This window comes from Eupeodes corollae, chromosome 2 (assembly GCF_945859685.1).
Source record: "Eupeodes corollae chromosome 2, idEupCoro1.1, whole genome shotgun sequence".
Lineage (NCBI taxonomy): Eukaryota > Metazoa > Arthropoda > Insecta > Diptera > Syrphidae > Eupeodes > Eupeodes corollae.
This window is the reverse complement of record NC_079148.1, coordinates 137,428,388-137,455,720: the sequence shown is the minus strand read 5'-3', so window position 1 is coordinate 137,455,720 and position 27,333 is coordinate 137,428,388. Positions and strand designations below refer to the sequence as shown.

Below are 27,333 nucleotides of genomic sequence, written 5' to 3'. Positions count from 1 at the left end.
TAATTTTGTAAAGGTAGGTACTGTTGAATAAAAAAGCTAAGTACAGAGAGCTTTGCACATACCTAACCTCGCACCCACCCCAAATCCTATAGTGAGGTTTCAGGCCTTACCTCACTCTTTCACTGCGTTGGACCATCCATTAAAATCAACTTTAATTAGGCGTATAAAACAAAAAAAAGTAGGTTTAGACCCGAATTTTTTTTTTTATTTTTTAGGGGGGTTTTCTCGCTCCAATATTTTAATGCTGTTCTATTGAAACCTCTACCTAATTTCAAACAAAAAACCAGAATGAATTTCGTGCTGCGGTAATGGAAAGTCGCACCTTTTTCTTCATCCACTTTCCCCAATTCGTTTCTGCGCTGATAAATTTGACATGATTATTAAGTTCATCTAGATTTTCCGCCATTGCATTAATATCCCTAATGTCATTTTTTGAAAGGAGGCAGTCATACTAGTTGCTTGACTTTCAGATTTCTGTTCAAATGACAGTTTAAAGTCTGGATTTGTTTTTAATTCGATTTAAAGATGAAAGCAAACATAATGTTAAATTGCATATCCGGATAACCAATCGATAAATTCAATTTAAAATGCGTTTCACATTATCAGGTATTTTACAAATGTTGAATGGTGAATGTACTGATTGCTGTTATCCATATATTTAAGCTTATAAATTTAGTCGAAGCTTTTATATTAGTCAAAATTCGTTTCAAATTGGTAAAAAAATCACAATTTTGCTTTGTCATTTTGATCCACATGATGAATAAAATCGAATTAAATCAACTCAACGTATGTAATTAAACACTACGTGCTCAAAATTTTAGTTTTTCATGCTTAATTAACTTTAAAATTCTAACCAATCTGATTAATGAAAACCTATAAAGTTTTATCAACATGATGATGATGAGTTTTATGAAATGTACTCTATGAATATGGCGTTGCGCCACCTTTTGATTACACACGATCACAATCAATTATGATAAGCAATAATTGATATAATATACATGTCCCATAAACTTAAATGGAATTTTTTTATATTTTCACTTTGCATTGAAATAGAGAGTAAATTAACAAAATTTCAGACAACGATAAGGTTTTTAAAATAATAATAATTAATTTTTTTGAAGCCATATCGCAATAAAGTAAACAATTTTATCACTAAAGAATCTTAAATTTATTTTCAAGATGAATTTCATCCATATATAATTTCATGTTTTATAAATATTATTTCATACAAGCTTATTTTTTATCTTAAATCATAACGTACAAGGATAATCACAGTCAAAAGAGATTTCAATCTTTTCACAACAAATAAAAAGATTAAAAATGCAGGTAAAATATCATATGTAAAAGTTCATAACTGACAGAAGCGCATATTGTTGGTGTGGTGAGTCCTCATAACAGCCCAACAGCTGATAAGTTTTCTGTCAAAATCATTTTATGAACGTCTTTAAATACTTGATCGATGTTTTTAGTGTCTGTAGCAATGGTAAAATGGTAGTAACATTCCCGTGGTAGGTTATCTATGCTCATTCTAGATGGTCGTTTGATTGGTTCTTGGGTGATATCCTGTGAAAGAAATAATTAAACGTATGAGCAAAATTGTTATATTCACCTTTGATGTCTTTTACTTACAACTAATTTTTGTTTGATAAAGTTCTTTGTCCAATCAACTTCATAGAAATAGTTTCCCATTTTTGGTGATTTGCGGTAATCCTCATATTCGGGAAAATAATCACCAATACGCTTGCCTGCCCGGATTTTCCGTTCCATTATGTCGATTTTATTCAAAAAGACGATTATGCCAGCCGAAGAAAGAAACCGATTTTGCCAAACACCGCGGAAAAGATTCAAGGCTTCTGTCAATCGATTGTGTTTGGGATCCTCCCTCAGAGTCTGGTCAAAATCACCACATGAGATTAGAAAAAGTACTGCTTGAATGCCCTCAAACACCTGTATCCATTTGTTGCGTTGATCCCTCTGACCACCAACGTCAAACATTCGGAACTCTTGCTCGCCACCACCCAATGATTTCGGGATCTAGTGTGCAAAAACAAAAAGGCCCATTGAAAAACCGAAATTGACATACAAATATTTTTTATTCACCACACACCTTTACTCTAAACGAAATTTGATGGATGCCAGTGGTGACTTTACGACTATGTAAAATGTCATCTGTTGATGGAATGTAATTACAGTCTGATATTCTATCGAAGTTATCTAAGAAACTGTTGAGTAGAGAGAAATAATTTGTTTTAATTAAATATTACTTAGTTTTCATTTTAAGTAAACTTACTATTTTGTACTATCAAGCAGGGGGAATTCATTCGAACGGTTATAACATGCTCTAATGCCAATATCGTTCCAAAGTGTCATAATATGATCACGGTATTCCTAGAATAAAATAAACAATTAATAAAACATCGTAAAATGGATAATAACAAAGAGAGTAGGTCAAAAGCTTTTACAAAAATCAATGTCCAAAAGTCAATGAAAAGCGTATACTATAAGGACACTTCTTCTTCTTCTTCAAAAAAAAATTGCTAATTGATTTATAATTACTTTATGGTAAGCCATTATACACACTTATAATAAAATAAGTGGGCAAAAATACGGCGTCATGATAATAATATATCAGGCTAGCATTATAATTAAATTATTACTTATCGGATAAAAAAAAAAACTAAGATAAATATTTTCGTGATAAAATGTAATTTTAGTACTGACCTCATTCATTATTTCCGGTGCCAATTCGCCCATTGTTAAAATATATTCTGCACTCTTTTTACTAACTGCGCTGCTAAATTCTAAGCCTAAAATTGTCATCTGCTTAGCTAATTGGTGCATGGATTCATGGATGTTTTGATAAATTTCGGGAATCTTTTCTCGGCGTTCTCTAAAAATAATAATTATTTATTTAAAATTATTATTCTACATTTTCTTATACATAAGAATAAGAAAGATGGATGATTTTGATGTTTCGTAGACTGTCAAACAGTTAGCCATTATGGCTTGAGAAAAAATTGTGTGATGTGTCAATTCACAAATTATGGCAAAAAAGTTTGTATTTGTAAACATTATTTTCTTGCTATAAACCATGAATGAAGTGAGTAAAAGCGGAATTAGTTTCATTAAGGAAGTCTATTTTTTGATGTCATGGGTTTTCTCCTCTATTTTAAGGAATTTCTTTTAATTAAAGAAAACAATGAATCACATTATTATAGGAAGATTATAGAATATACAAGTACTCAAAAATACTGCATGTTATCTATAAAAATTTATAAACGTCATTTAAGTATATATATCTTGGAAAGGGGGTGAATGAAGTTGACAGTATTCTATATGAATACAAATATCACGAGGTTGTGAGGTTTATTAAAAAATAAAACCAGAGGCTAACAGGGTGATAAGTTTTGAAAATCAAATTTTCAAGCTGAAATAATACGAGTTTGATAAAATCCAATTGAATTTCAACCATTAAGAGGTTTATATTTTTGTCCTTGAAATTATAAAGAAGAGCCACTTATTACTAATCGTTGAAAGTATTATTTGTAGGCGGCACGTGAAAGAACAATTTTAACTCGTAATTATTATTGCCCTCGTGTAAGGTTTTTTTTTTAATCAGAAAATTAAAAATCCAATTCTACTTTTAATTGATGTTGTCATTTTGATGTCTTGTCAAAGTTTTATCATCAATAAATTAGAGACTAATATGAAGATGTTAAAATACACCGTTATCAAAATAATGACACGATTCAATAAGTGTATTTTTGTTTGTTTGTTTTTGTTTGCAAAATTTAACTTACTCATCTGTGTAGCCGTTAATATGTAATATTCGCATTTGTTTGATAATTGTGGTTTTCCCCGATTCTGCTGTTCCAAGGAGTAGAATTTTTACCGCACTTTCAAAAAGCTTATGATCTTTTGTTATTTGCCTGTCAAGTTGATTGGAGCGTATTGTCTCCACAGGCCGGGGACGGAAAAATTTCATCATTCTGAAAATAAATAGGATGTTTTACATTTTTGTAAAAATGATTTTGAACTTTAAATCTAAATATTATATTTTATTATTGTTTATAAAGCGGTCATCACATTGGCCCCTTTCGATCCGAATCATTTTGACGTTTTAGTATTATACCCTGCTTACACTATTCCATTTTTGTTATCAAAAATGTCTGCCTCAATATTCCTTTTAACTATCAAGTTTCAAGGAGATAAAATGATAAGTCAAGAAAAAGCGTATTTTTTTAAAATCCAAAACCCAAAAAACCAATAAATTAAAAAATAACTACGCAGTAAACTTAAAAACACTTTTACGTTATCTTCAAATTCTAAATATACCCCAGGAATTTATTGGCTAATTCTGATTAAATAATTGTAACCACAGACTGCAAGTATAATAGAAAATTTATGGCTACAATTATATACCTAGTATGTCCAGTAGTCAAAATGTTCCTATAAAATTATACCTCCTGGTTTAGCTATAATTTGAACAAACAAAGAATGAAGAAACATTAATTTATTTATTACTTAATATTTTCATAAGCAATTAGGTATGTGTACATTTGTATAAAGAGCTCTACACAATTAATTATAATGAACACAAGTTTCTCTAATGTAGTTTTGTTCTAATAAAGTATTTAAAAATCGACGCCGCCGACGACAACGTGACTTTTGAGAGATTGAAAGTGCTTTCAAGTACACTTGTAAGTATTTAAAAGAAAACAAATAAAATTATACTTTATTTGGTGAAATACAAATTTACAGACTTAATAAGTTTTCTTTAATTCACTTTATTTAAACAAAAAATGAAATATAACATTTTATTTTTAAGCTATCTGGCTTTCAAGTTGGTATTAAAAAGATCTTATATTTAACCTCTTGAAACGTCAAAGAATATCAAGTGTGTTTTTATTTGATTTTGAATAAGTGCATTTACTTTTTTTGCAGCTTTAGGTGTTTTGAGGTGATATCACTGTGATTAATCAAAAAAGCAAATCACGATTTAATTTAGTAGCAGTGGTTCAATGATGACACTTTTTAATTTTTTTGATTTTTAAATTGATCTTAGATCAATATTTTCTTTTTTGCTTTACAAATCGTTACATATGTCCGGCATTCCGTGAAAGTACTTCTTTGTAAAACGATGGCAAGGTTTTATTCAGATAAAAAAGTTATTGCTTCTTTAAAGTCCTTGTCACGTTAAGCTGCATTTTTAAACGTGATGTTCAACTCGTAAAACAAATAACCTTGTTAAATTAACAATATCTGACATTATCTGTACGGTCTCTTACCCCAGTCATCTATCATATGGACGCAATCAACTGAACTTCATTCAACTTCATATAGATACTTTAAAAGAGATTGATAAAACCTATATCTGTTCCACATAAAAACAATAAAATACAGAGCCCTTTGAGAAGGTCGTTTAAAATTCACCACACTTAAAGATTGGCGCAAAATAAATACTGATTACCGTTAACGTTAATCAATCATATTATTTTTGTTATGGACAAAACTGCAAATGTTTGTTATTATTGTTTGTTTGATTTATCATTTCCGTTTTTATTTTGTTTTATATAAATAAGCGATACCAATATTTTGTAAAACATGATCAATTCTTTGAATAATTATATTTTTTATCATGAAGTTAATATTGATAAACAAAAGAAATTTCCAGCTAAATCGGTTCGGAAGTTCTGGACTTGAGATTTTACAAAAACAAATAACAAAACATTCTTGACAAAAGTTATCAACAAAAAGAATCTGATCACATATCATAGTTTAATAAATGTTGAAAAGTTGAGTTTATTTTGGTCTTGATTGACATACTTAAGGATTTTTGTTGTTCTTATCGATGCTTACAACATTAATAGCGCTAACTTTGAATGACCTTATGTCATAATGAAGTAACTAAATGTCTGGAAAGTTTTACGATATAAACAAAGCAAAAGATCAATACTTATTAAGTATAGAAAATATTTGTGGAGGCACTTAAAAACGTTTCTTTTTTTGTTTCATTTAAAAATGACTCACATTTCCTCTAGAAAAAATAAATATAGAAATATAGTAGACATTGCCTCGTGTTTAATTTATATTTATTTAACAACATATAAATGTATTTTTTTCTTATCTCAAATCAATTATGTAGGAGGTAACATTTTTGAGACCATAACGAAGATTGTACAATAACTGTCAAGTTTTAACTAAAAAGAAAAATAGGTTTTTTAAACGCAAACTTTATCTTATTACTATGCGTGTAAATTAAAAAAAAAACTTCGATACTAAAAAAGTTAAGAAATAATTTTATATATTATATTTAATATATCGTTGTTGCTTAAAGAAAAAAGATAGGGACACATTATTGATGAAAATCAACAAAGTATAGAACTTTAAACCAAGATAGAGAAAGCTATTCGAAATAAAAGTGAGGTTGCTGAATTTGATTTCAATAACAAATTATTATCAATTTATTTAATATCAGTTAAAATACAGATTTCATATTTTATACTTTATACAAGGAGAGCTCACTCATAAACAAAATCCAGATCATTATTGATACGATCTTTAGAAATTTTGTTAACTTGCACGTCCGAAAAAGAGGCATAGAAATAATAATTATTCTTGATCTTTAAAATAAGTAAGTAAATTAAATACAGAATCCTTTAAACATCGGACCAGAACCTTTTTTGTATCGATATTTTTATAGCATGTCAATATTATAATCTTCAACATCAAAATGCATTCCACGAACAATTAAAAAAATCCTTTTAATTTGGCCTCTAATTAAAAAATGCATTGTTGGCCACCATAACCATTACAAAGAATGAAATGTCAAAATCATTTGCAAATGATCATTTGTAGTTCACCATGCATTAAGGACTGTTCACATGAGAGCAATAAAAGTATTAAAGTTATTTGAGACATATTTTTAAAATCTAAAATCGTTTTTTTTTAGAATATTTTAGAATAATCTTTAAACAATAACAAAACTTTTTAATTTCTCAATTAAGACACTTACGAAAAAACTAATTGGATGTCCCAATTTCAAATGTCAAATTGTATTCGCTTTCTACGAATATCTTTGGTGAGTTTATCTTTTTTGATCTCAGAGATTTCGGTGTTTTTAGAAACATAACAAAAGTCTCAAACAAATTTATCACTTTTGTTGCCAGAAATTTGGTCATAGAGTTCAAAAAAGATGTAAAGAAATATAAAGATGAGTTCATTGCTCGGTCTTCACGGGAATTGTGTTTATAAATTGTATTCTCCTGCTCGGTCAATCCTCTCGAGTAAAGTATCTGAAGTCTTAGAAATATAAACTGGCCGATTGTTAAATCTCGGCTTGCGTCAAATTTGAGACTGTTTTTGTTCCTAGCTGGTAAGTAAAAAGGTAAGAGATGAATAAAAACGAGTCCTATAAACTTAATGTCAAAATGGATGAATACTCGTTTATTCGTCGCACTTAAGTGTAAATAATCATGTAGGATTTATATTGAAGTTTTTTTTGTTTGACGTTAAGAAGTTCTAAAAAGACACATCGTGGTTGACAATGTTTACTTTAACAGTATTATTAAGGTAATTTTTAGTTTAATTTGATGTTTAAGTGTTTCTGAATGGAAAAGAAAGAATATTTTTCTAGTACATGGCTAAAAGCACTATTGCATCAGCCGGTCTCACCTTACAAAAGAGAAAGATGTCATTTCTACGTTTTTAAGTTTTGTTTATTTAAGATTTACAAATAAGAAAATTAAATAGTAAAGTTATTTAAACTTAAACAAAAAAAATAAATTTGTTTGTCTTGTGTAGAGTTCAGGAACTTTTGCTTTAATTTATACTTTTTTATCAAGGTTATTATGACTTTATCCATATTTTTTTTTGTTGTAAATTTTATAGGGCTCTATTAAGATAAAATATTTCCAATTGGCTGCAATATGCCATTATTGCCAAAGTTTCAGTTTGGATAAACAAAGGGGTTTTTTCTACAGAAACAATTTATATTGTGAAGTATTGCACGTAGTTCAATTTATTTGTAAATGAGGTCTTGTTCAAGTCTATAGTCTTTCTTAACTCTTTATTTTCAAATAGCTAAATGTTGACATTCATTTATAATAAAACTTTACAATAGTAAAATAATCTTTTTATACGTTTTATTACTTTCTTGGTTGTAGGTTTATAAAAATCCATTAAAGCCTTGTTGAAGGCCTTTTACCTCGTGTTTACATTCAATCCGTTTAATGTTGACACAAAATATTATATTTGATGGGAAGCAATTAAACACTTTTTATATGACTGCCACTTATGTTAAATCTAGTTAAGATTTAACCAAACAAAATAAATAAACAACAATTGTAAAGTTAAAAAGAAAACTACTTGTTTAATATTTAATCTTTTAATTTTAAAATAAAGAATAAAACATAAATATTTATATAAAATGTGTATATTCTTACCGCATTTTCATTATTCCAAAATTATAGGCTATTTACTAACACTAAAGATTTGTCAAAATTCGAATTTTTAAACTGTCACTTTTGGGACATCAAATATTGTTTTTGTTTTTAATTTTAAGGAATTCCTTATTTTGATGTTAGGAAAGACGATTTTTAAAATATAACGTCATTAGTACACACGATCACGATCAACTGTTATTTTCCTTTATTTATTTTTTTTTTTGTTACAAATTGTTCATTTCCGGAATAGATGGCGGAAGGAAAAAAAATTATTCCATTTCTTTTAGTTTAAGAAAAATCAACTCGGTATGCTTAAATGTCAGTGCGAACTGAAACCAATGACTTGTAATACTAAAAAGTTTAACCAGTCAACCGTGCGCTTAAATAACCATTATCACACTGATATCAGAGGGAACAAGCGACATCTATATTGAGATAAGATTAAGGTGCCTTGTTTTATCAAGACTAATAATATCACGCTGTTAGGCATGGGAACAACTTATAAAGAGCAAATAGCAAACAAAAAAGTAAAAATTGGGTTGGGTATTTGTATGACACCTGATGTTAGTTGGTGGAAGGCTTATGTAAAGCATATTTAATGTTTTGAACATACAAACAAAATGCAAAACATATCAAATTTCGAAGGAAATAAAAAAAAAACTACAAAATTTGAATTCTGAAATAATTATTGTGGCGCACTTCGAAACAGAGTGTGGCTCGTCCCTTATTAACGATGGCGTTAAAACAACTGATCGCAATTGATTAAGCCTGCGATTGTATCAGTATCTAAATAATCATTTTACCACTCATTAAATTACAAATTAATTGATTTCTGATTGGAGGAAATAGGAAAGACTTTAAATTTGACAGATAATAATTTGTCAATGTATATAACTGAGTTCTGTTCTGTTTAAGATTTAAGTTTTAGATTTTGCCATTTACTTGGAACTAGCTTACCTAATGAACGTTGTTCTGACACTTTATGTTTCCATGTAAGTGATGATTAAACAAATAACGAAACCCCAAAAAAGGGGGGAAAGTCATTCAATAAATTTAAATGTAATAAACACCATGTGTACCATTGTTGATCTGAATTTTCTGGAATGAATAAAACCATAACATAACAGTTTTTTCGCTTAGTTCTTAAGTGGTAATGGAGTCACGCCAAACTAAACTTTTTGTTTCTTCAGATTTATATTTGTCTGTTTCATGTTTTTTTTAGCATTGTAGCCCACATTTTTTTCGAACTATTTATGAAAACATAGGTCACCACCTGAAAAAAGTTTAGCATACGACCAAAACTGTTATGAAAAGATTGACATATAGGAAACCTGAAAAAGGCAAGTTTCGGACTGGTCACCTTTCAAAAAAATTCTTTCAAGAAGTGTTAAAATGGGCCGGTTTAGGCAACAGAGGGACGTCGCTTGCAGTAAACTGCATTCTTTGAAGGAATAACTAGGCCAAGGTAGCTAGTTAATTTTTTCAGATGTCATTAACAGCAAACGTAAAACTTTACTTTAGTATATTAAACCTCAGTTGATCGTTAAAAAAGTACCAACAACATTATAATCTACAAACAAAATTCTTCACACAGGTTAAAAGTCCTTGATAAGTTGTGTTTTGTATTGTAACAAAAAAGTCTTTCTTTATGTAAAATATGACAACAAACCCTTTTATAACTTTAACTTAAATTAAGCTGTAAGTAAAAAAAATCACAGAGTTATGAAGTTAAGCTGTCAGTTGAATGAAAAAACATGATGAGTTAACGTTTTGACATATACACAGCTGGTCAATAAAATATTCGTGAAAAATTTTTGATATCCACTCTTGACTTGTTGCTTATTAGCGGTTGTTTTGAATTCAAGCAATGCAACTAACATTTTTTTTTAAAAGAAATAATAGTTATTCTCTCTAGGAGGATGCTAAACTTTTTGCAATTAAGTAATGTTTTGCTAAGCAGATAAGTTATATGTGTTCTAGAAGTTGGCCATAAAAATAGGTGTGCTCCAAATAAAATCCAAGCTTCTTATAATATTCTCTATTATTTTATTGTAAAAACTCTTGAGGTGGTTTGTTTAAAATCATTTTATTAGCTTCAAACAGTATTTTTCATTCATTACTGTTTGAATATGTGTCGTAAGGCCACAGCTCGCCAGAGGAAATGAAATTAGTTCATCTAATTAGAGATGAGCAAGGCCTACAAATTTATTGCAAGGGTCCTAGGCAGATCTCAAAATAATAACAAATGCTCTCAAGCCCAGAGGTATGCGCGAAAATAGAGGGCGGCCGAAAGAATCATCAGCTTCCACTAACAGCCTCAAACTATTTCTAGCTAAATCTAATCCTGGTCAAGGACTATAGGTGCTCAAATTGATAATGCGGTCAGTGCACGCTCGATCTGAAGAAGGCTTCAGAATGCATGCTAATTGGAACGAACCAGCGGGCGTACAAAAATGGCGAAATATTTTGTGGAGTGATAAAACATTTAAGGCGACCAAAAGGTAGGGACTACCACCCCCGCTATAATACACCGAAAACTATTAAACACGCACGAGGGAGTGTAATGGTGTGGGGCTGTTATTCCTGGTACGGCGTAGATCCAATATTCCGTTTGAATAACATCTTAACAAAATACGGATACTGTGATATTTTGGAAGATGTCATGTTACCGTTTTCTGAGGAAAACCTTTACCAAGACAACAATCCTAAACATAATGTAGGTCTTGTAAAAGATTGGTTTCGAGATAAACAAGTATCCGTTGTCCCATGGCTAAGTCAATCAACTGGTTCCAAACCTATTGAGAACTTGTGGAGTGAGCTTGAGCGTTAGTTGGGGGGTCAATATTTCACTAATGGAAACCAATTGTGGGAAGCGGTTCAAAGAGAATGGTATTCCATACCAGAGCAAACATGCCGAAAGTCAACAGTCAATGCCGTGACGACTTTAAAAAGTTTCGGATAATAATGGAGAATACTCAGGTTATTAAAGTAAGTAAAACAAAAATTGTGATAAGATACAGAAAGTATTGTTAAAAACGATAATATTACTAATTTAGGAAGACGCACTTATTTTTTTGTCCAAGTGAAAAAACCTCCATCTGTAGTTTTGGGGCTATATTATCTATAATTATTGTAATGTATTTCAAAGCCTTAAAGTGTTTTTTATTTAATTAGTATAAGAGCTTGAAAAATATCTTCGTAAAATTAATATTTAACATAAAAAAGGTATACAAAATGAATTAATACAACAATTAGTTATCACACCTATTTTTTTGATCAGCTGTGTATGAGGGGATTATTCTTGACTAACTTTTCAATCAGATTTTCAATTGCTTAGTTCAAATCCAGACAGATAGAATATCCAAAAACATTTTGTTAGTGTTTTACTCGTAAAAGAACAGCTGATCCAAAACAACTGGGATGTCAAAACAGCTGGGAAGGTATCAGTATCTGACAGAACACCAAATTCAAGGTATAGCTGAATTTGCAAAAGCTAGATTTTACAATAGTCTTGAACATCGAAATCTAAATATTTTTCTGTTTTTTTGAACAACCTAAAGTTGGTTATATTTATTAGCAGCTGTCTCAACTTAGGTATCAAACTCGTTCAATAACATATCTTAAAATTCACCAATTCAGTTTCTATAATTGGAAGGCAATTTGGCAGCTGACCAATCAGATACCAGAAACTTGCTTTAACTTTAAGTCTTTTACGTCGTCTGAACCTGCTCAATCTTAAGAACTGTAAGAATATCAACCGATCATCTTAATTTGTTCCAATAAAAGAAAAGCACGTGTGGACATAAAATAATATAAATTTTGACATTTCTTCTATTATAAAGGTGTCAAAAAATCACTTCAAATCCAATCGCAACTCATTTAGATTCTGTTGAAAAAAAATTTAAACAGGATAAAGAATAGAAGTACAATTTCCTTACTGTATAAATTGTTGTAGACTTTTATTGTTGGTAGACAATGTTATGGTAAGTCACGTTTACCTTTTTTGTAAAGTAAATTTTCAAGTGTTCTTTCTCTAAATCTGCATGCAAATAATAAGTTTGATATCTGGTGGGTCATTCCACAAAACGAAAATCGTTTGACGATAACGGTTTGACGATAGTTTCACTTCACGTAAGACGATAATCGTCAAAACGATAACAATGAATTCGGTTACGAAGTAAATTAAGAGATGAATGGGACCTTCTATCTATTCTAACCCATATGTAAGCATTTTTTTATATACAAAACATAAGTAATCTCTCTTAATTGTTGTTAAATAAATAAAACAATTGTGGTTTTTGAATTGTAAAAGAGGACTTTATAATGATATTATAAGCAATACATAAATTTACCAGACGGATATCGTTCTACAAACATAATGCACATATATACCTTCAATATGAAAATTTCCTGTAAGTATTGAAACTTTGGGGCGGAGGAACATTGGTATATTCGGCAGCCAACGATTTTAGTATCGCTCTTGCACAAAGCCATAAAGCTCTGACAAAGCCCTAATCCAAAGTAATTTAGAAACAAAAAATATTTTTGAAGCCAAGTTATGTTTCCTGTGGATAAAATAGAGTTTTCACTTTGTTCCTTTGGACAAAATTTTATTTATTACTGCGGCTGATTTACAAAAATATCAGACATTGTACAAACATTGACAATAACAACAAACATCATAAAATAGTTGGCATGTTTATGAACAATGCACTTTTTGCAAATTTTCAAAATTTCTCATAGAGAGAAAAAAAACAAAGTTTCATAATATTTTCAAGTTATTGAACAAGCATTATCTTTCGTTGAGTTCATTTTGACATTTCTGTCATGTATAAGATTATTTTGAATATACTCAACGAACTTATACTGAAAACGATTGAACGAGATGATAGTGATAAAGCTACGTGAAGCAAATTATTGACGATATCGTTAATGGTAATCGTTTTGACAATTATCGTTTCGGCTGAATGACAAACACGCTTCAGCTTCGGCTTCACCTGACGTTTACGAGTTGAACCATAGAAATCCAATGCATGCAATCACAATGGAGCTTCGACCTCACGTTCTGTTTGACAATCGTAAGGAAAAGAACGTAATGTGACTGCAAACGGAAGCTCTAGTTCAATTTTCTGAACATTTGCTTTGGTTGACAGCTCAACAGCTGTAAAAAAAATGTAAACTAACGAAACATTTACTCTTTGGAGGGATGAAATAATAGAAATGTCATTCAAAGCAACTTCGAAGCAGGCCTACCGTAACGCAGACGAAGCTGAAGCGTGTTTGTGATTCAGCCATTACGAGTTCCGCCATAGGAATTCAATGCATGCTATCACAATGGAGCTTCAATCACACGTTTCGTTTGACAATCGTAAGGAAAAGAACGTAATGTAACGTGATGTGACTCCAAACGGAAGCTCTAGTTCAATTATTTAAACATTTGCTTTGTCTGACATCTCAACAGCTGTAAAAAATGTCAACAAACAAAAAATTTGCACTTTGGAGGGATGAAATAATAGAAAAGTCATTAAAAGCAATCTCGAAGCAGGAGCTGAAGCGTGTTTGTGATTCAGCCATGGCTGCATTAACTCCTGTTTTTTCGTACTCTTAATAAAGTTAAATAGCTTTTTAAATTCAATTTGGTTATAATTTTAAGCCTGTCTCTGGATAAAATGTATGCAAATTGGAAGAACTCAGCAACCTAAGTTTGCCCTTGGAAGATTAGTGATTTTTTGCATTCTAATACAAAGTAGGATATTGTTACAATTGTTGTTCAGCAAAAGCTTATTACTAAACCAATAAAAAGGAAAACCACTTAGTTTCTCCTCTATTTTTGGTATAAATACCAGAGAGAAAAAACTAAATGAGAGAGCCAAATTTCCTCGTCTCCGTCCCTTTGGAACCTCTTACTCTCATTTTTTATAGCGTGTTGAATTCGTATCGGTGTATACATGTTTTCACCTCGAAGAGCAGAGAGAATCGAGACATTTGATAATTCTATCTCTCTCTGGTTTTCGTTTGTGAATGAATTACGGTAAACGTTAAAACGGAAGATTGTGGTGAATTTGTTATTCTTTTCTCTTTCTTTGAGTTACAGATAGATGGCATTAACAACCAAAACCAGAAAAGATGTGTTCAGAAAGAGTGTATAACAAGGTTAAGGTTTTTTAGACTAGACTTTATTTGTTATGAACAAGTACATGTTTTTATAAATGTATGTTATGTTTATTTCAATAGTAATACCTTAACATAACTTAACTGCTGTTTTATCTACAATATACTGCATTGAATTATTTAACATCGAATTAATTATAATAGGTGGAAATAATAAAGGTCTACAGTTTACCGGGAATATTAATATAAAATATCCATATCTTCTGTAATTGCGGTATCAATCGATATTTTGTGGAACTTAGTGTTAACGTAACATTTATTTGTCATGAATTAGTCTTTCAGCTGTTTTATACACCAACAAAATTTATTATGAAATTTGGCTGCGATATTAATTACTTGAACACAGCATTTTCTATGTTTATAGTTATTCAGGTTTAGCCCTTAACTTAGATTTGCATTTATTTATGAATAGCCTAAAAAGTTTAGCAAATATCTATGAATAACCCACAATGCACTTTCAGAAAAACTGTAGTTAGAACTTTCCCTCACAGATTTTTCCTTGTCGCTATAACTGAAAGATAAGATATAAATAAATAGTAGAACTGGAAAACTTATAAAAATGATGCATAAGACTTAAATCTTGGTTGAAGAACAAATTTGTATATTCTCTTCACAAAACCACTGACCTAGCGAGAATACAAATACTTTTACTTTTGTACAAAAGTACTTTTCGGCTTACATATGTCGTTAAGCCTTTAAAAAAAGCACACTAGCTTAGTGGAAAGCATAGCTTATCGCCAATTCACAAATCTTATGCGATGAAAATTGGCAACAGAAGTTTACGGTTTTTATTTAGTCTCTACTTAAATCGCAATTTTGGAAATGTCGGTAACATAAAGAAAATAAACAACGAGTACACACAAATACAATAGGAATGTAAAAAAAAAATGAGTATATAAAAATGTTTTCAATGTTTCTGCGTTGTTTTATTTTAATGATCCATGTTTACATTCTTTAACTCTCGTTGTCAATGTACCAGCAACTCTCGCAGCCAAAATTAAGTCGATGAACTCTGAAAATTGAAATAAATCTGAGTTTTTTTTTGCATTTTTCAACGGTCTGAGCGAAAATTAAACGCATAAACGCAGCTAATAATAAAACAAATAATAGTTGTAGTGCTTTTAGAGTTTTATGTTTCTAGGTCCTAATTCTCTTTGCACCGTTGCACCACCTTATTTATTTTACTTACTTAATAATTAAAACTGGCTTCAAATAACTAACTTATATTTCTCTAAATGCGTAATTTACAATTGTTGCTAAATCTTCATTGTTCTTGCACCTAACAAGAGTAATTAATTTCACTTCATATTCGAATGATATTACTCCCAAAGTAACACAATGAGAATACCAAAAAATTGTTCATCCACAATTTTGAATTTTCTTTGAACACCTCTGAACAACATGGCATCCGCCAATTTTCGAAGGTGGACGCCATTTTTTTTTTAAATGTGGGGAGTATGCACATCTTCTTGCATAAGTATTCGTTCCCCACATTTTTTTTATATGGAGTTAATACTTATGCAAGTTTATGTGCAAATCGCAGCTTGTAGGCAAAAAGAGAGCAACCGTTGAAGTTGGTTCTCTCGTTTAGTTTTTTTCTCTCTGATAAATACAATAATAATGTAAAAGGAAGCTCATAGCAACTGCAAAGCACAGGCTTTGAAGATGAGGACCTGCTCCATTCCATTCATACTCCCCTAAGTGAATTATACAAAAATAATAATTACCCTTATCAATCCATTATTATTCCCATATGTACATTGTTCACCTAGCAGACCTGCAGACAACAATGTTCTACATACAGTCCATAATACCTACATACAGAATTATCTGTCTGAGTTGATAAAACGTATTTTTCCTCGAGATCATATAAAATTGAGGGGCGCTAAAAGAAATGATTGTTTATCATGATTTCATGAATCCATATACCATCAGGGCTAATAACACACCTTCTTAATTTATGGCTACAGGTTTATTGATGTTTTCAAATTGCAAAAACTTTATTACTTTTATAATAGTTAAGTATACTAATTACACTTATAAACATTTATTTTATGTACAGTGAAATAGAAAATGTTTAAGTGAACTTTCAGGACAAAGAACTTTTAGAAGGCGTACTACAAAATAAATATTCAGGTACAAAGTTAGTTAACATTTATGATGATTTTTTAGAAGTGATTTTGAAATATATTTCAACTATACTCGATTTATTGATAAGAAAGTATAACTTGCAGACCTCAATATCAATATCAGAAGTTTTTTTTGTTTTAAATGTTGCTGAGCTAATTATTGTGGTTCTTATTTTATTGAAGTTATATTGAAATTATTTTATTGATTGTGGGATGTGTTGTAGTTATAATCTTTATATTGCACCCACGACACCGCACGACACGCGTATTTGTATATACGGTTGGCAAATTTATACCAAAGTATTTACATAAAAAGTGTTGGCATTAGGGTTTTTCCTTTACGACAAGTAATTCTAATTTTGTCTGCAAAAGTAAATCTAGTATAGTAACGCAGTTGTTGCGTAGTCATAAAATTAATTAGGTGGCGTAACAGTCCGTAGAGAAATAGGGCCTATTGACTTAAAACTCTCAACAATTCCTGTGTGTGATTCATTTCAGGGATAGAGGGGACCTACAGTTTTTATGCCGAACTCGAAGGGCAAGTTTGAGAAAGTACATTTCAGGACAAGAATTACTTATGGAGAATTTCTCAAGAGGCAGTATTCGTGAAAAAAACTAAGTGGCATAGACAAAGATTGAACCAAGGACCTCTGGTTGCGTATTCAAATGTATTTAAAAAAATCTTTCGATTCATAAAAAACGAAAAATTAAAAAAAATAAATGATCTTAACGAATTTCTTGCTACGGTTGGCAAAAAAATTATAACTAAATGGCCGACTCAAAACATAGTCTATCCCACCAAACTGCAATTGAAAAGTTTTATACTAGGAAAGACTACACCAGAACATATAAAAACTATTATGTGTGGACTTAAACCATCAAAAGCTAAGGATGTAGACAATGTTTTTTCTTCACTACTAAAGGAATGCAGTACAGAGCTTTGTAAACCAATCTCCATACTAATCAACAAATCATTAAGAGAGGGATATGTTCCAAAGATGATGAAAGTGGCCAGGGTTATCCCTATCTTCAAAAGTGGTGACATAGATGACTTCAATAATTATCGCCCTATTTCAATTCTACCTATTATATCGAAAATTATGGAAAAAGTTGTAAACCAGCAATTAATGGAGTATATCGAGCGTAATAAGCTCTCAACCTCTAAACAATATGGATTCCGGAAGAAGTCAGGTACGAGTACAGCGCTGATAGATATGGTATCAAACCTTCAAAAAAATAAGGACAACCGTAGTAATGTTGGTGCACTTTTCATAGACCTGTCAAAAGCCTTCGACACAGTCGACCATACAATTTTGCTGAGAAAGCTCTTTGCCCTAGGAGTAAGAGGCTCCTCCTTCAATTGGTTTGGATCCTATCTCTTAGAGCGTTTTCAGTACATCAAAATAGACGATTGCACAAGTGAAAGACAACCGGTTACGATGGGAGTACCACAAGGAAGTGTTCTTGGACCAAACCTATTTTGCTTATACGTACAGGACTTTGCAAACCTCTCACTGAATGGACATCCAGTTCTATTTGCAGATGACATAAGCTTGTTGTATTGCACAAACTCACCTGCAGAGATCGAGTGGCAAATGAATTCTGATCTTAAAAAGATTGAGACTTGGATGAACGCGCAAAAACTATGTGTAAACGCCCGTAAAACGAAGTATATCGTATGCACCAAATCCAATACCCCACTACGAATTGTGTACCAAGAAGATGTAGTTGAACGAGTCAGTGAATTTAAATATCTTGGCCTCTGGGTGGACTCAGCGTTAGATTGGAACTTCCACATTTCGAAACTATCGAAAAAACTGTCTTCGCTTGCTGGAGTTTTTGGTCGAATCCAAAACAGCGTTCCTGAAAATCTAAAACGAACAATGTACTTTTCTCTTTTTCATAGCCATTTGACCTATGGAATCAACATTTGGGGTACAGCAGTTCATGGCCTTCTACAAACCTTGCAAGTAGTGCAGAATAAGGCATTAAAAAACTTGTTCGGATTTGATTGGCTTACAAACACCCGACGGATTTATAAACAGCTGCAGATTTTAATGGTCAAAGATGAAATCGAAATAAATATGGTGACTCACATTCACAAGATAGTGCTTACGGAGGTTCATACAAACACCCAGCTGACTACAAGAAGTAACTTAGGTACACCAATACAACGTACGGAGTCGAAATAACATACACCTAGACAGAATATACTCAAAAAAATATGGAAGCAGCTCAATTTTATACAAGTCTATTCAGTATTATAACAAACATTCTGATGAGATCAAGAAATGTAATACTTTAAAATTTAAACTTCACGTTAAAGCCATGTTACTGTCAAAATACAATGTTTAAAAGGTCAATGTTAATTGTCATAGAGTAAACTGTAAGAATAAGTTTTGTCTCCTTTTCTAATTTTTTGTCTCTACTGTATCTTAGTATGTCACACAAATTTCTTTTTTGCTATTCAATTGTTGCTTGATGTTTAAATTTCCACTTTTTATTAAATTTTTTTTGTTGTTCCCATTGTCAAATACTTATTGTACTTATATTTAACACTTTTAATTACATAATTACATAAACATTATTGTAAAAACTATGCAGCCTGTTACGAGATTCATCTCATAAGGCATTCTGAATAAATAAATAAATAAATAATAGGTATATAATGCCCTTAAGCCTAGTACATACTTGTGAACCATCTCGTGAACCCATACAAATTTCAGTTTTTGGTTCACCCGTGAACTTGCTCGTGAAGCTGAGTGGAGAACAAAGTGGAGAGTTTTCGTTCACGGGCAATTCACGTGCAAAATGTACGGGAACTGTTGGTGAAGCTGAAGTCAAATGTTCACAACGTGTACTCACAAGTGTGTACCAGTGAGCAATGTCAAAAGTTCACTTTCTCCACTGGCGAACGTTCACTTCACGAGGAAGTATGTACTAGGCTTTAGTTCAAATAAAGTATCAAAACCATAAGTTCATTTTTAAACGTAACATAACTTTTAAGCCAAGTACGCAGCTGAAGTGAAACGAATTTTTTCAGCGGTCTCCAGGTACAGAGCAAAATGAAAACGAAAACCACAGCGGAAAAATATTTGTGGAGAGTTCTGTCGGCTGTCAAAAACAATTGACAAGTTCTGACAGTCAGCTGCTGGTAAACAAAAGTGGAAAAGAATTCTATTAATTAACATTTTGTTGAGCAGTTAGTACATAGTTTTTTTCATTTCTGCAGCTATATTACTCCAGAGGCTAGCAACGGCTGAATTATTTTTGTGAAGCCTATTCTCCAACTTCCAAATAGCTTCACTGGCTTCGACCAACGAAGCCAGTTTTTTTTTCAATCAAATCAATTTTTTTCCATCAATTCTTTTTTGAAAGTTGAAGTTCACTGCTCGTCTTCATCACTTCTTGCACATCACCAATAACATCTTCAACTTCCTGAGTTTCCGATTCAAAAATGTATTGTTGGAACACATTAGACAAATCCATTTTATTTTCAATTTTAAAATCAAATATAAATCAAAGTCAAAACACCGAAAGTCACGAGTAAACAATTGTTTTTTTCAATATAACAAATAAACGTCAAAATTTCGCAAGCAATTAATATGCCGAGCAGTTAAATTGAGAACTAAAAGAGTGGAGAATTGTACTAAAAAATCTAGTACAAAAAATGACACATTTCGTCGTTCAGCAGCGCAGCCATAGAGGAAATATATTATCTAGAGTCCCGACCGGTACCCGTCCTACCTGAAACACCCTCAAATTTTATTCGAGGTGTACTCTCCCAAATTCGAGGTAAACTCTCTCAAATTCTCTATCGGTGAATACATGTGAGTGGAGAAAAAAAAGCAAAATGGGGGATTGGGCTAAAAAGAAACTTATGGAATTTTTGTGATCTGTCAAAAATGACAATCAATTTTGCAAAACAAAACAATGGGTTTCGGATTTTAAGAGTAAGTTTTTGTTAATTGTTTTGATTTTTAATATAATTTGATATTTTTCACACCAAAATTCTTTATAATGAAGAGGGTATATACAAGTTCACTTCATTGAATAAAAAGTAAGTCAAATTGCAGTGAAGGAGGTGCAACAATAATGGATTTATTTTATAGTCTGTCTTTTCATTTTAGATATTGCCAAATTGCAGGAAGCAATTTCCTTTAAGTAATTTGGAAAGCAAACCAAACAAGGCGCTGATTTGCAGGTAAGTTTTTTGTATATTATATTTCTCTTAACAAAATAATATCAATGTTTTTAACTACAGATGCTGCCCATTGTTTTTGTATGTACTTCTCAATGGCAAGAGCTGCCGCAGGCGTTGACGGCGGAGGTGTCACCATCAAAACCATTGGAAACAACACCACCAAGTCAATGATGCAAGTGGAAGTTTTGCCATGTAATAGTCGACCGCTGACGCCCTTCTCCATCAATTGTTTAAGTACGTATCGAAACATTCATATCGTAGTCAACTAGCTTAATCTTCATCTTCTAGGTGTAAAGAGTATACTACCAGTCTGCAGTTCTGCAAGAGACGCAAGAAAAACAAGAATACAATCGCAGGAATACTCAAAAATTGTCCAACCTTGACTGTAAGAGAGTTCAAATTTTAAATCTACAACGAATCCATTTATTTTGCTCCTAAGAATCGCACTGGCTTAACGGTGGCAATCATTCGGAGGCAAATGAGCTGGCCCGACAAGAATCCCCAAGAAGCCAAACAGATTCAGATCAGTCTCTCGGCAGCTACTGACGATGTCGGCGAGTGGAATTCATCGATTTTCACACAGAAAATCAACATCAAAAAAAGTAAGTCAACTTCCATTTAAGATTTCCTTGTAAATGCAAATTAATTTCTTTATAGTCACGACAATTTAGCAGCGTCATGGTCAACCTGCCGATCAACTATTCACAGTGAATAACCTCTATTCGCAGCGGAAGCGATCTCTGCGTTGTCGACAATGCGAAAACAATGTCATCAAGCCGGAGTACCATCCAGGATCGATCAAGTATCGCATTCAATTGCTTGCTAACTACCATGTGCCCAACGTTCTGCTTGTGCGTTGTGAAAAGCCACTGAAGCCTGGCACGTCCACTGAATTGATCCTCAACTAACTAACCCAACGATGTACCATATGGCCACAACCATTATGAAACTGCCAACCAAGGAAGAGGAACGGCGAATGATCGACTTCGAATAAAAGTTCAACGAAAGGAACCAAAGTAAATAACAATCGAATTGTAAATTCTTATTCTATGTTGTTTCTCTTATTTTTTTTATAGTTTCACCACTTGAAGAAAGTCCAATAAAGTAACAATCAAATTGAACTTCACACCTGAAGAAGGACTGAAACCAGGCGATGATGTTACCCTTAGTTTCTTGATGAAACATACTTTTGTGAATACATACACACGCCCGAAAAGAAAGAACGTCAAAAACACGCACTATCATCGAAAGTTTTTGTAAAAGTTGGTCAAATTGAAGCCTAAATTTATTTCTATGTATATCTAGAAATTAATCTTTTTTGCAAACAACTTGTTTATTTATTTTGAGCTATAGTGTAAATTTTGTATATATTGTATATTCTACTATTTCTTTGCTGACTAGGATTATTTTTATTCAAAATTATTTATGATTTACTTTACTTTAATAATAAAGGAATTTGTTTTGAATTCAAAGATGTTGGTGCTTTTTTCTTCAGGGGTTGAATTCGGTTGAATCAAGTGAATTTTGAAGAATATACAAATGGTAATGTACAAATTGATCGGATTAGCCAATATAAAACATCCCATTTCGGTTGTTTGGGGGCAGCACAACTCGAACCTTGAACAAAATGGGACATACATAACTAAAATGTTCGTTGGAATTTTTACCCGCCCATTTAAACGATATAAATTTGATTAGATGAAAAGTACGAAACAAATTTAAGCGAAATATTGTAGATTTGGAAATCATCACAATTACCACCAATTATAACGTTGAGTGCCGAATGGAATTTAAAAACATATTTGAATTAATTCATTGTATTTAAAAAAATATATAAACATGATTAACAAACCAGGGAGTCTACATGTTTAATGATTCAAATTATTTATTTTTATCACAAAAAAGAATACAATATTATTATTAATGACTTTTAATTAATGTAAAATTGAATATGGATATAAGCTAAACAAATTGTTTTTATTCATATGATCATCCTTGCCAACAAAAAGGAGACATTTAACATTTTGAACTAATAAATATAAATGGTATCTGATGTTTGTGGTGATGAGTTAGTGTGATGTTACTGCGAAGTTTTGAGTTCGCTATTGCTTGATATAGAACCCCCAGCTGTGATGATTCTCATCGTATCAGCTGAAAGAAGATTTTTAATTATAAAATAAATTACCTCAAGCAGAAACATAACACTTTTCACTTACTCTCTGTTGTAAAACATTAAGCTTTTAGTGCCATATCAAGAATGGATAGTCCAGGCTCTGGAAAAATCTTAACGATAGGATTTAGTTGTAGTTCAGTTCACCTAGTCCTTCAACATTTGACTTGTTGAGCGCTTCAGTGACTTTTTCGGCTTGTTTTAGACCCGCCTCTGAAAGAGAAAAACTTAAAAAGCTAAAAGAAGTGATTTATTTGTTTATTAAAAATCACCTCAATGGACTAGAAGCGTCATATCTTCAGCTAGAATCGTTTGTGCTTTTCTCTTCTCTGGTGATTTTTTGTGTTGTTCCATGAGAAATGCAATTTCTTAGAGTGGGATAAAACTACTTGAACAACGTGAACGACTTGAGAAGAATTTCGACTTCAGAATCTGGCATTCTCAAAAAGAACTGATAAAGAGAAAAAGGCGACGTTTTTTCTTCGTCCAGCAAAATACCATCGCCAGCAGATTTTCCGAACTTGTCTCCTTCTTCGTTGGTAACAAGAGGCAGAATTGAATTAAAGATATTGACGCATTGAAAGCAATAAATCATGAATGAAGGAAGGTATTTCAATTGAATTCCAGAGACCTACAATTTAAATTAGAAAAAGCGAAAATTAAGATAGTTCTTATTTTATTATTTATAAACACATCCTCACCAACTACATCACAGAGTTCGCCAAAAAATGTAAAAGGAAGATATTCAAATGTGCATTTCTGCAAAAAAGAACATAGTGAATCAGATCAATTGTCCAATCCTCGGTGGTAGGTACTGTCTTGAAAAACTGACTGTAGATTAAATTAACTATTGTTCACATGATGAGGAAGGACTTGCATACATTGCGATCTTTCGGCTATCCGTAGCTGAAAGAAGTGCTTTGCATTGCAAAGATGGTGGCACATTACGTGAATGTGCTACTGCTATCACACGCTGCAATTAATTCAACTTGTATTTGTATTTGGCTTGGCTATGAATGACCACCAAGTAAAGAGATTCCTCGACTTTATAACAACTCTCGACTTGTATATCCATCTCGTCCAATGAAGCATGTCAAAAAGGTTGCAAAGCGAAGCTTTTCAGACTTCTGCGACATCGATCCCTTCGCTGTAATCGGCCTTCTCATTCCTACAGGGTTAACATTGAGGATATAAGCCATCAGAATAGAGCGATTCGTTCGCCAGTCTTGTTGAGCAGTGTAATTTTTTACTAAAAAACAAAACAAAACAATATTCATATAATTTGAGTTAAAAATTAATATGAACACATTTACCTTCAATTTGTGCCTATTCACTCTACAATAAATATGTCGGCGTTGCTGGCTTCCTACGCGGGGCTTCCACTTCCACTTTTCTTGTTGAAACGTAATCCTTGGTTTCTTCTTTATCTGAGGATTAAATTAAATTCAATATATATTTTTATTTCAATAAATTAATATTTTGTTTTACCTTCATTTGCTTAATTGATACTGAATTTTGGTTTGTTTACATTTTCGTAGAATTGTCAAAATACTCACCTCGCTGTTGATCTGTCAAAACTTGACATAACTCAAATTGGGATACGTTCGCATTACAGTTCTAGGGTGCGCTTATACTTTCAGCACGATTTTTTCTGTTTTTAGCGAAATTTTTCATAAAATACATAGAATTTGTGTGCCAAAAGCATTCAAATATTATTTTTAGCACAGTTTTCACTAAAAAGAAGTTGTAAAATTAATTTTTCTAAAAATATTGCATTCATTTTTCAATTTTTGAATTCAACGGATTTCTTTTTTGAACGTCTGAGTTCACCTCATAGTTTTTTCCCCCGCGGTCGAGCAATGTGGGCACAAATTCCATAACAACTACATTCATAATGGCTTGGTCCCATAAGAAATGCACGGGACCACTAACACATGCTTATCCTTATGGACAAAATCCTCCCAATTTAGCTTGTAGGCCGAAAGAGAGCAAACCCATTAAGTCGGGACTCTAGATAATATATTTCCTCTATGAGCGCAGCGTACTGAAAAACGAAAAGCACAGGGAAATTTTTCGTTTATTATTTCGTTATGTCATTTTTGTATGGGAATTTTCGTTTCGCATCAGCAGCGTACTAGGCTATTTGTAAGCGAATTCGCAATAAGAAGTCATATTTTAAATAGACCGCTATTTGAGCGGCTGTAACTTTTCAAACTGGCAAATTGCTGTTGTCTAGTTTTGGTATCCCTGCCAAACTCGTCCGTTTGTGACATGGAGAATTCACGCTGCTCCATAAAAGTTGAAAACAATTTAACAGAACCTTTCTAAATATTTAAAAAAAGGTTTCAGACAAGGTGATGCGCTGTCATGCGATTTTTTTTAATATCGTGCTTGAAAGAATAGTCAGAGCTCACACGTCAACACTGGAGGCACTATCTTTCAAAAGTCTGTCCAATTACTAGCATATGCTGATGACATTGGCATAACCGGAGCTCAGCGTGATGTCAATGGGGTATTTTGTGAGTATTGAGGCAGAGGCGGTAAAAATGGGTGCAACGGTTAATGAGGGCAAAACAAAGTCCATGTTGTCGACACAAAGGACCTACAACACCGACGTTTTGGTCAAAACGTCACCATTGACAGACGTAATTTTGAGGCAGTCAAGAACTTCGTCTACCTAGGCTCCGCTGTAAACGTAGAAAACAACACCAGCGCTGAGATAAATCAAAGAATAACTCTTGTTAACCGCTGTTTCTCACCCAAACAACTTCTCCATCTAGCTCGGTACCTAGCTAAATGTCTCCAGTTTCGCGCTCCAAGTTGGGTGAGGCCCTAGTTCACACAGGACTGTAGCGCCACCTTAAGTAAGTAAGTAAATTGTTGAGCTGTCAATCTACCAGCATCAACAATTATTTGTATATCTTTAAATCGCAAAAAACAACGTAAAAACTATTGAAGCTGATTTCTTGAGAATTTTCATAAAAATTGATGAGATAATGACCAAAAATGTTGTGAATCAAATACTTCACAAACAAAAGGATGAAAAGCAAAGAGAGAAATCAACGAAAAAATTGGTTGATATATTTTATAATGAATATTTTGTAATTTGTTAATATGACCAAAAACTTTTAAATTCATTGTTTTCTTCCAAGCCAAAAAATGGGCACTACTTATTTTTCAGGCAAACCTTTGACAGTTCAAAACTTTTAACTTGTTTCCCGAAAATTTAAGAACCATTATTGACAATAGTTAAAAAAGGAACTGATCTCTAAGTTTTAGATCGTTATAAATTGTCACTATTTGACATTTCAACAATGGTCGCATTCACAAAGCTAGTGGCTACGTAGTCAAGGGATTCTGATTGGCTAAATCCAACTACAAAAGTAGTTGAAATTTCCCCTTTGACGTATGTAGTTTAAAAACTTCGGCTACAAAGTGAGAGCACACTGGTTTTGACGTTTCACAATCAGCTGCTTGGTAAGGACACAAGAATTCAAAAGGAAATGAATCTTTCGGTATTTAAATACAAATGTAAATCAATCATATTACATCTTCTATTTGGTTTTATTGAATTTACATACAAATGTTTCCTATTTATATATTTGTATTTGTCATTAAAAGTGCAATTTTGCATGCACAAAGCTAGTTGAATTTTGACTAAGTAGTCACCAGCTTTGTGAATGAGCCCAATGAGTTTATAAGGGATGTGATGACGTTTTGTCATTGTGTGTTTTCATATGGGCGGCCCATAACTTTGGTATATATAACTTCCAACGCCACCTTGAGGCTACAGCGAACGTTAAAAAAAAGCTCCATGATAATGCTACAGATTTTATATAAAAAGATGAAGTCATATTATTACATTCCGAAACAAGAGGTTTGTTCTCAAGATTACCCGTGTTTTGTTGGAAAATCTATCCATAGTACTATTAACACCGATAAAAGTTAAAGTCGAATCTTACTATGGATGGGTTTTTGACACTTATACGAGTCTCGAATGGATGTTATGTGATTTCGTTCTCAAATGTAGCTACGATTGATATTGCATTTGTATCTCGATGGCTGTGTTTGTTGAGTAGTTGTGCATTTGGAATTATGTATGGGTTTTTTATTGGGGAAAAAAATCAATCTGTTCCAGTTGATATTATTTAGTTTTGTTAATGAAAATGGACTAACTGGTCAAGAGTTAATTTAAAAATTTGATTTTCAGAA

At 32.1% G+C, this 27,333-nt stretch overlaps 1 protein-coding gene and 2 long non-coding RNA genes across 13 annotated transcripts; 1 reads left to right on the top strand and 2 right to left on the bottom strand.

Moving 5' to 3' along the window:
- Positions 1-1,153: 1,153 nt before the first annotated feature.
- On the bottom strand, positions 1,154-9,041 carry LOC129946213 (guanine nucleotide-binding protein G(f) subunit alpha). Its single transcript, XM_056056311.1, has 7 exons — positions 8,448-9,041; positions 3,804-3,992; positions 2,725-2,893; positions 2,294-2,391; positions 2,111-2,225; positions 1,633-2,037; positions 1,154-1,566 (listed from the first exon to the last, which is right to left on the bottom strand). The coding sequence occupies exons 1-7, from the start codon at positions 8,456-8,458 to the stop codon at positions 1,393-1,395; spliced, it is 1,161 nt and encodes a 386-aa protein (XP_055912286.1). The 5' UTR covers positions 8,459-9,041; the 3' UTR covers positions 1,154-1,392.
- Positions 9,042-20,637: 11,596 nt separating this feature from the next.
- On the top strand, positions 20,638-22,423 carry LOC129946154 (uncharacterized). 10 transcript variants are annotated; one of them, XR_008781542.1, is made up of 5 exons: positions 20,639-20,807; positions 20,860-20,951; positions 21,012-21,553; positions 21,609-21,967; positions 22,028-22,423. It is a non-coding gene; the product is annotated as an uncharacterized LOC129946154 (long non-coding RNA). The 10 variants fall into 10 exon arrangements; XR_008781543.1 differs by having other exon boundaries at positions 20,640-20,807; positions 20,895-20,951; XR_008781540.1 differs by having other exon boundaries at positions 20,640-20,807; positions 20,878-20,951.
- Positions 22,424-22,812: 389 nt separating this feature from the next.
- On the bottom strand, positions 22,813-24,383 carry LOC129947423 (uncharacterized). Of its 2 annotated transcripts, XR_008781717.1 has the most exons (4): positions 23,823-24,381; positions 23,394-23,752; positions 23,168-23,334; positions 22,813-23,102 (listed from the first exon to the last, which is right to left on the bottom strand). It is a non-coding gene; the product is annotated as an uncharacterized LOC129947423 (long non-coding RNA). The 2 variants fall into 2 exon arrangements; XR_008781716.1 differs by having other exon boundaries at positions 23,168-23,752; positions 23,823-24,383.
- Between the last annotated feature and the right edge of the window lie 2,950 nt (positions 24,384-27,333).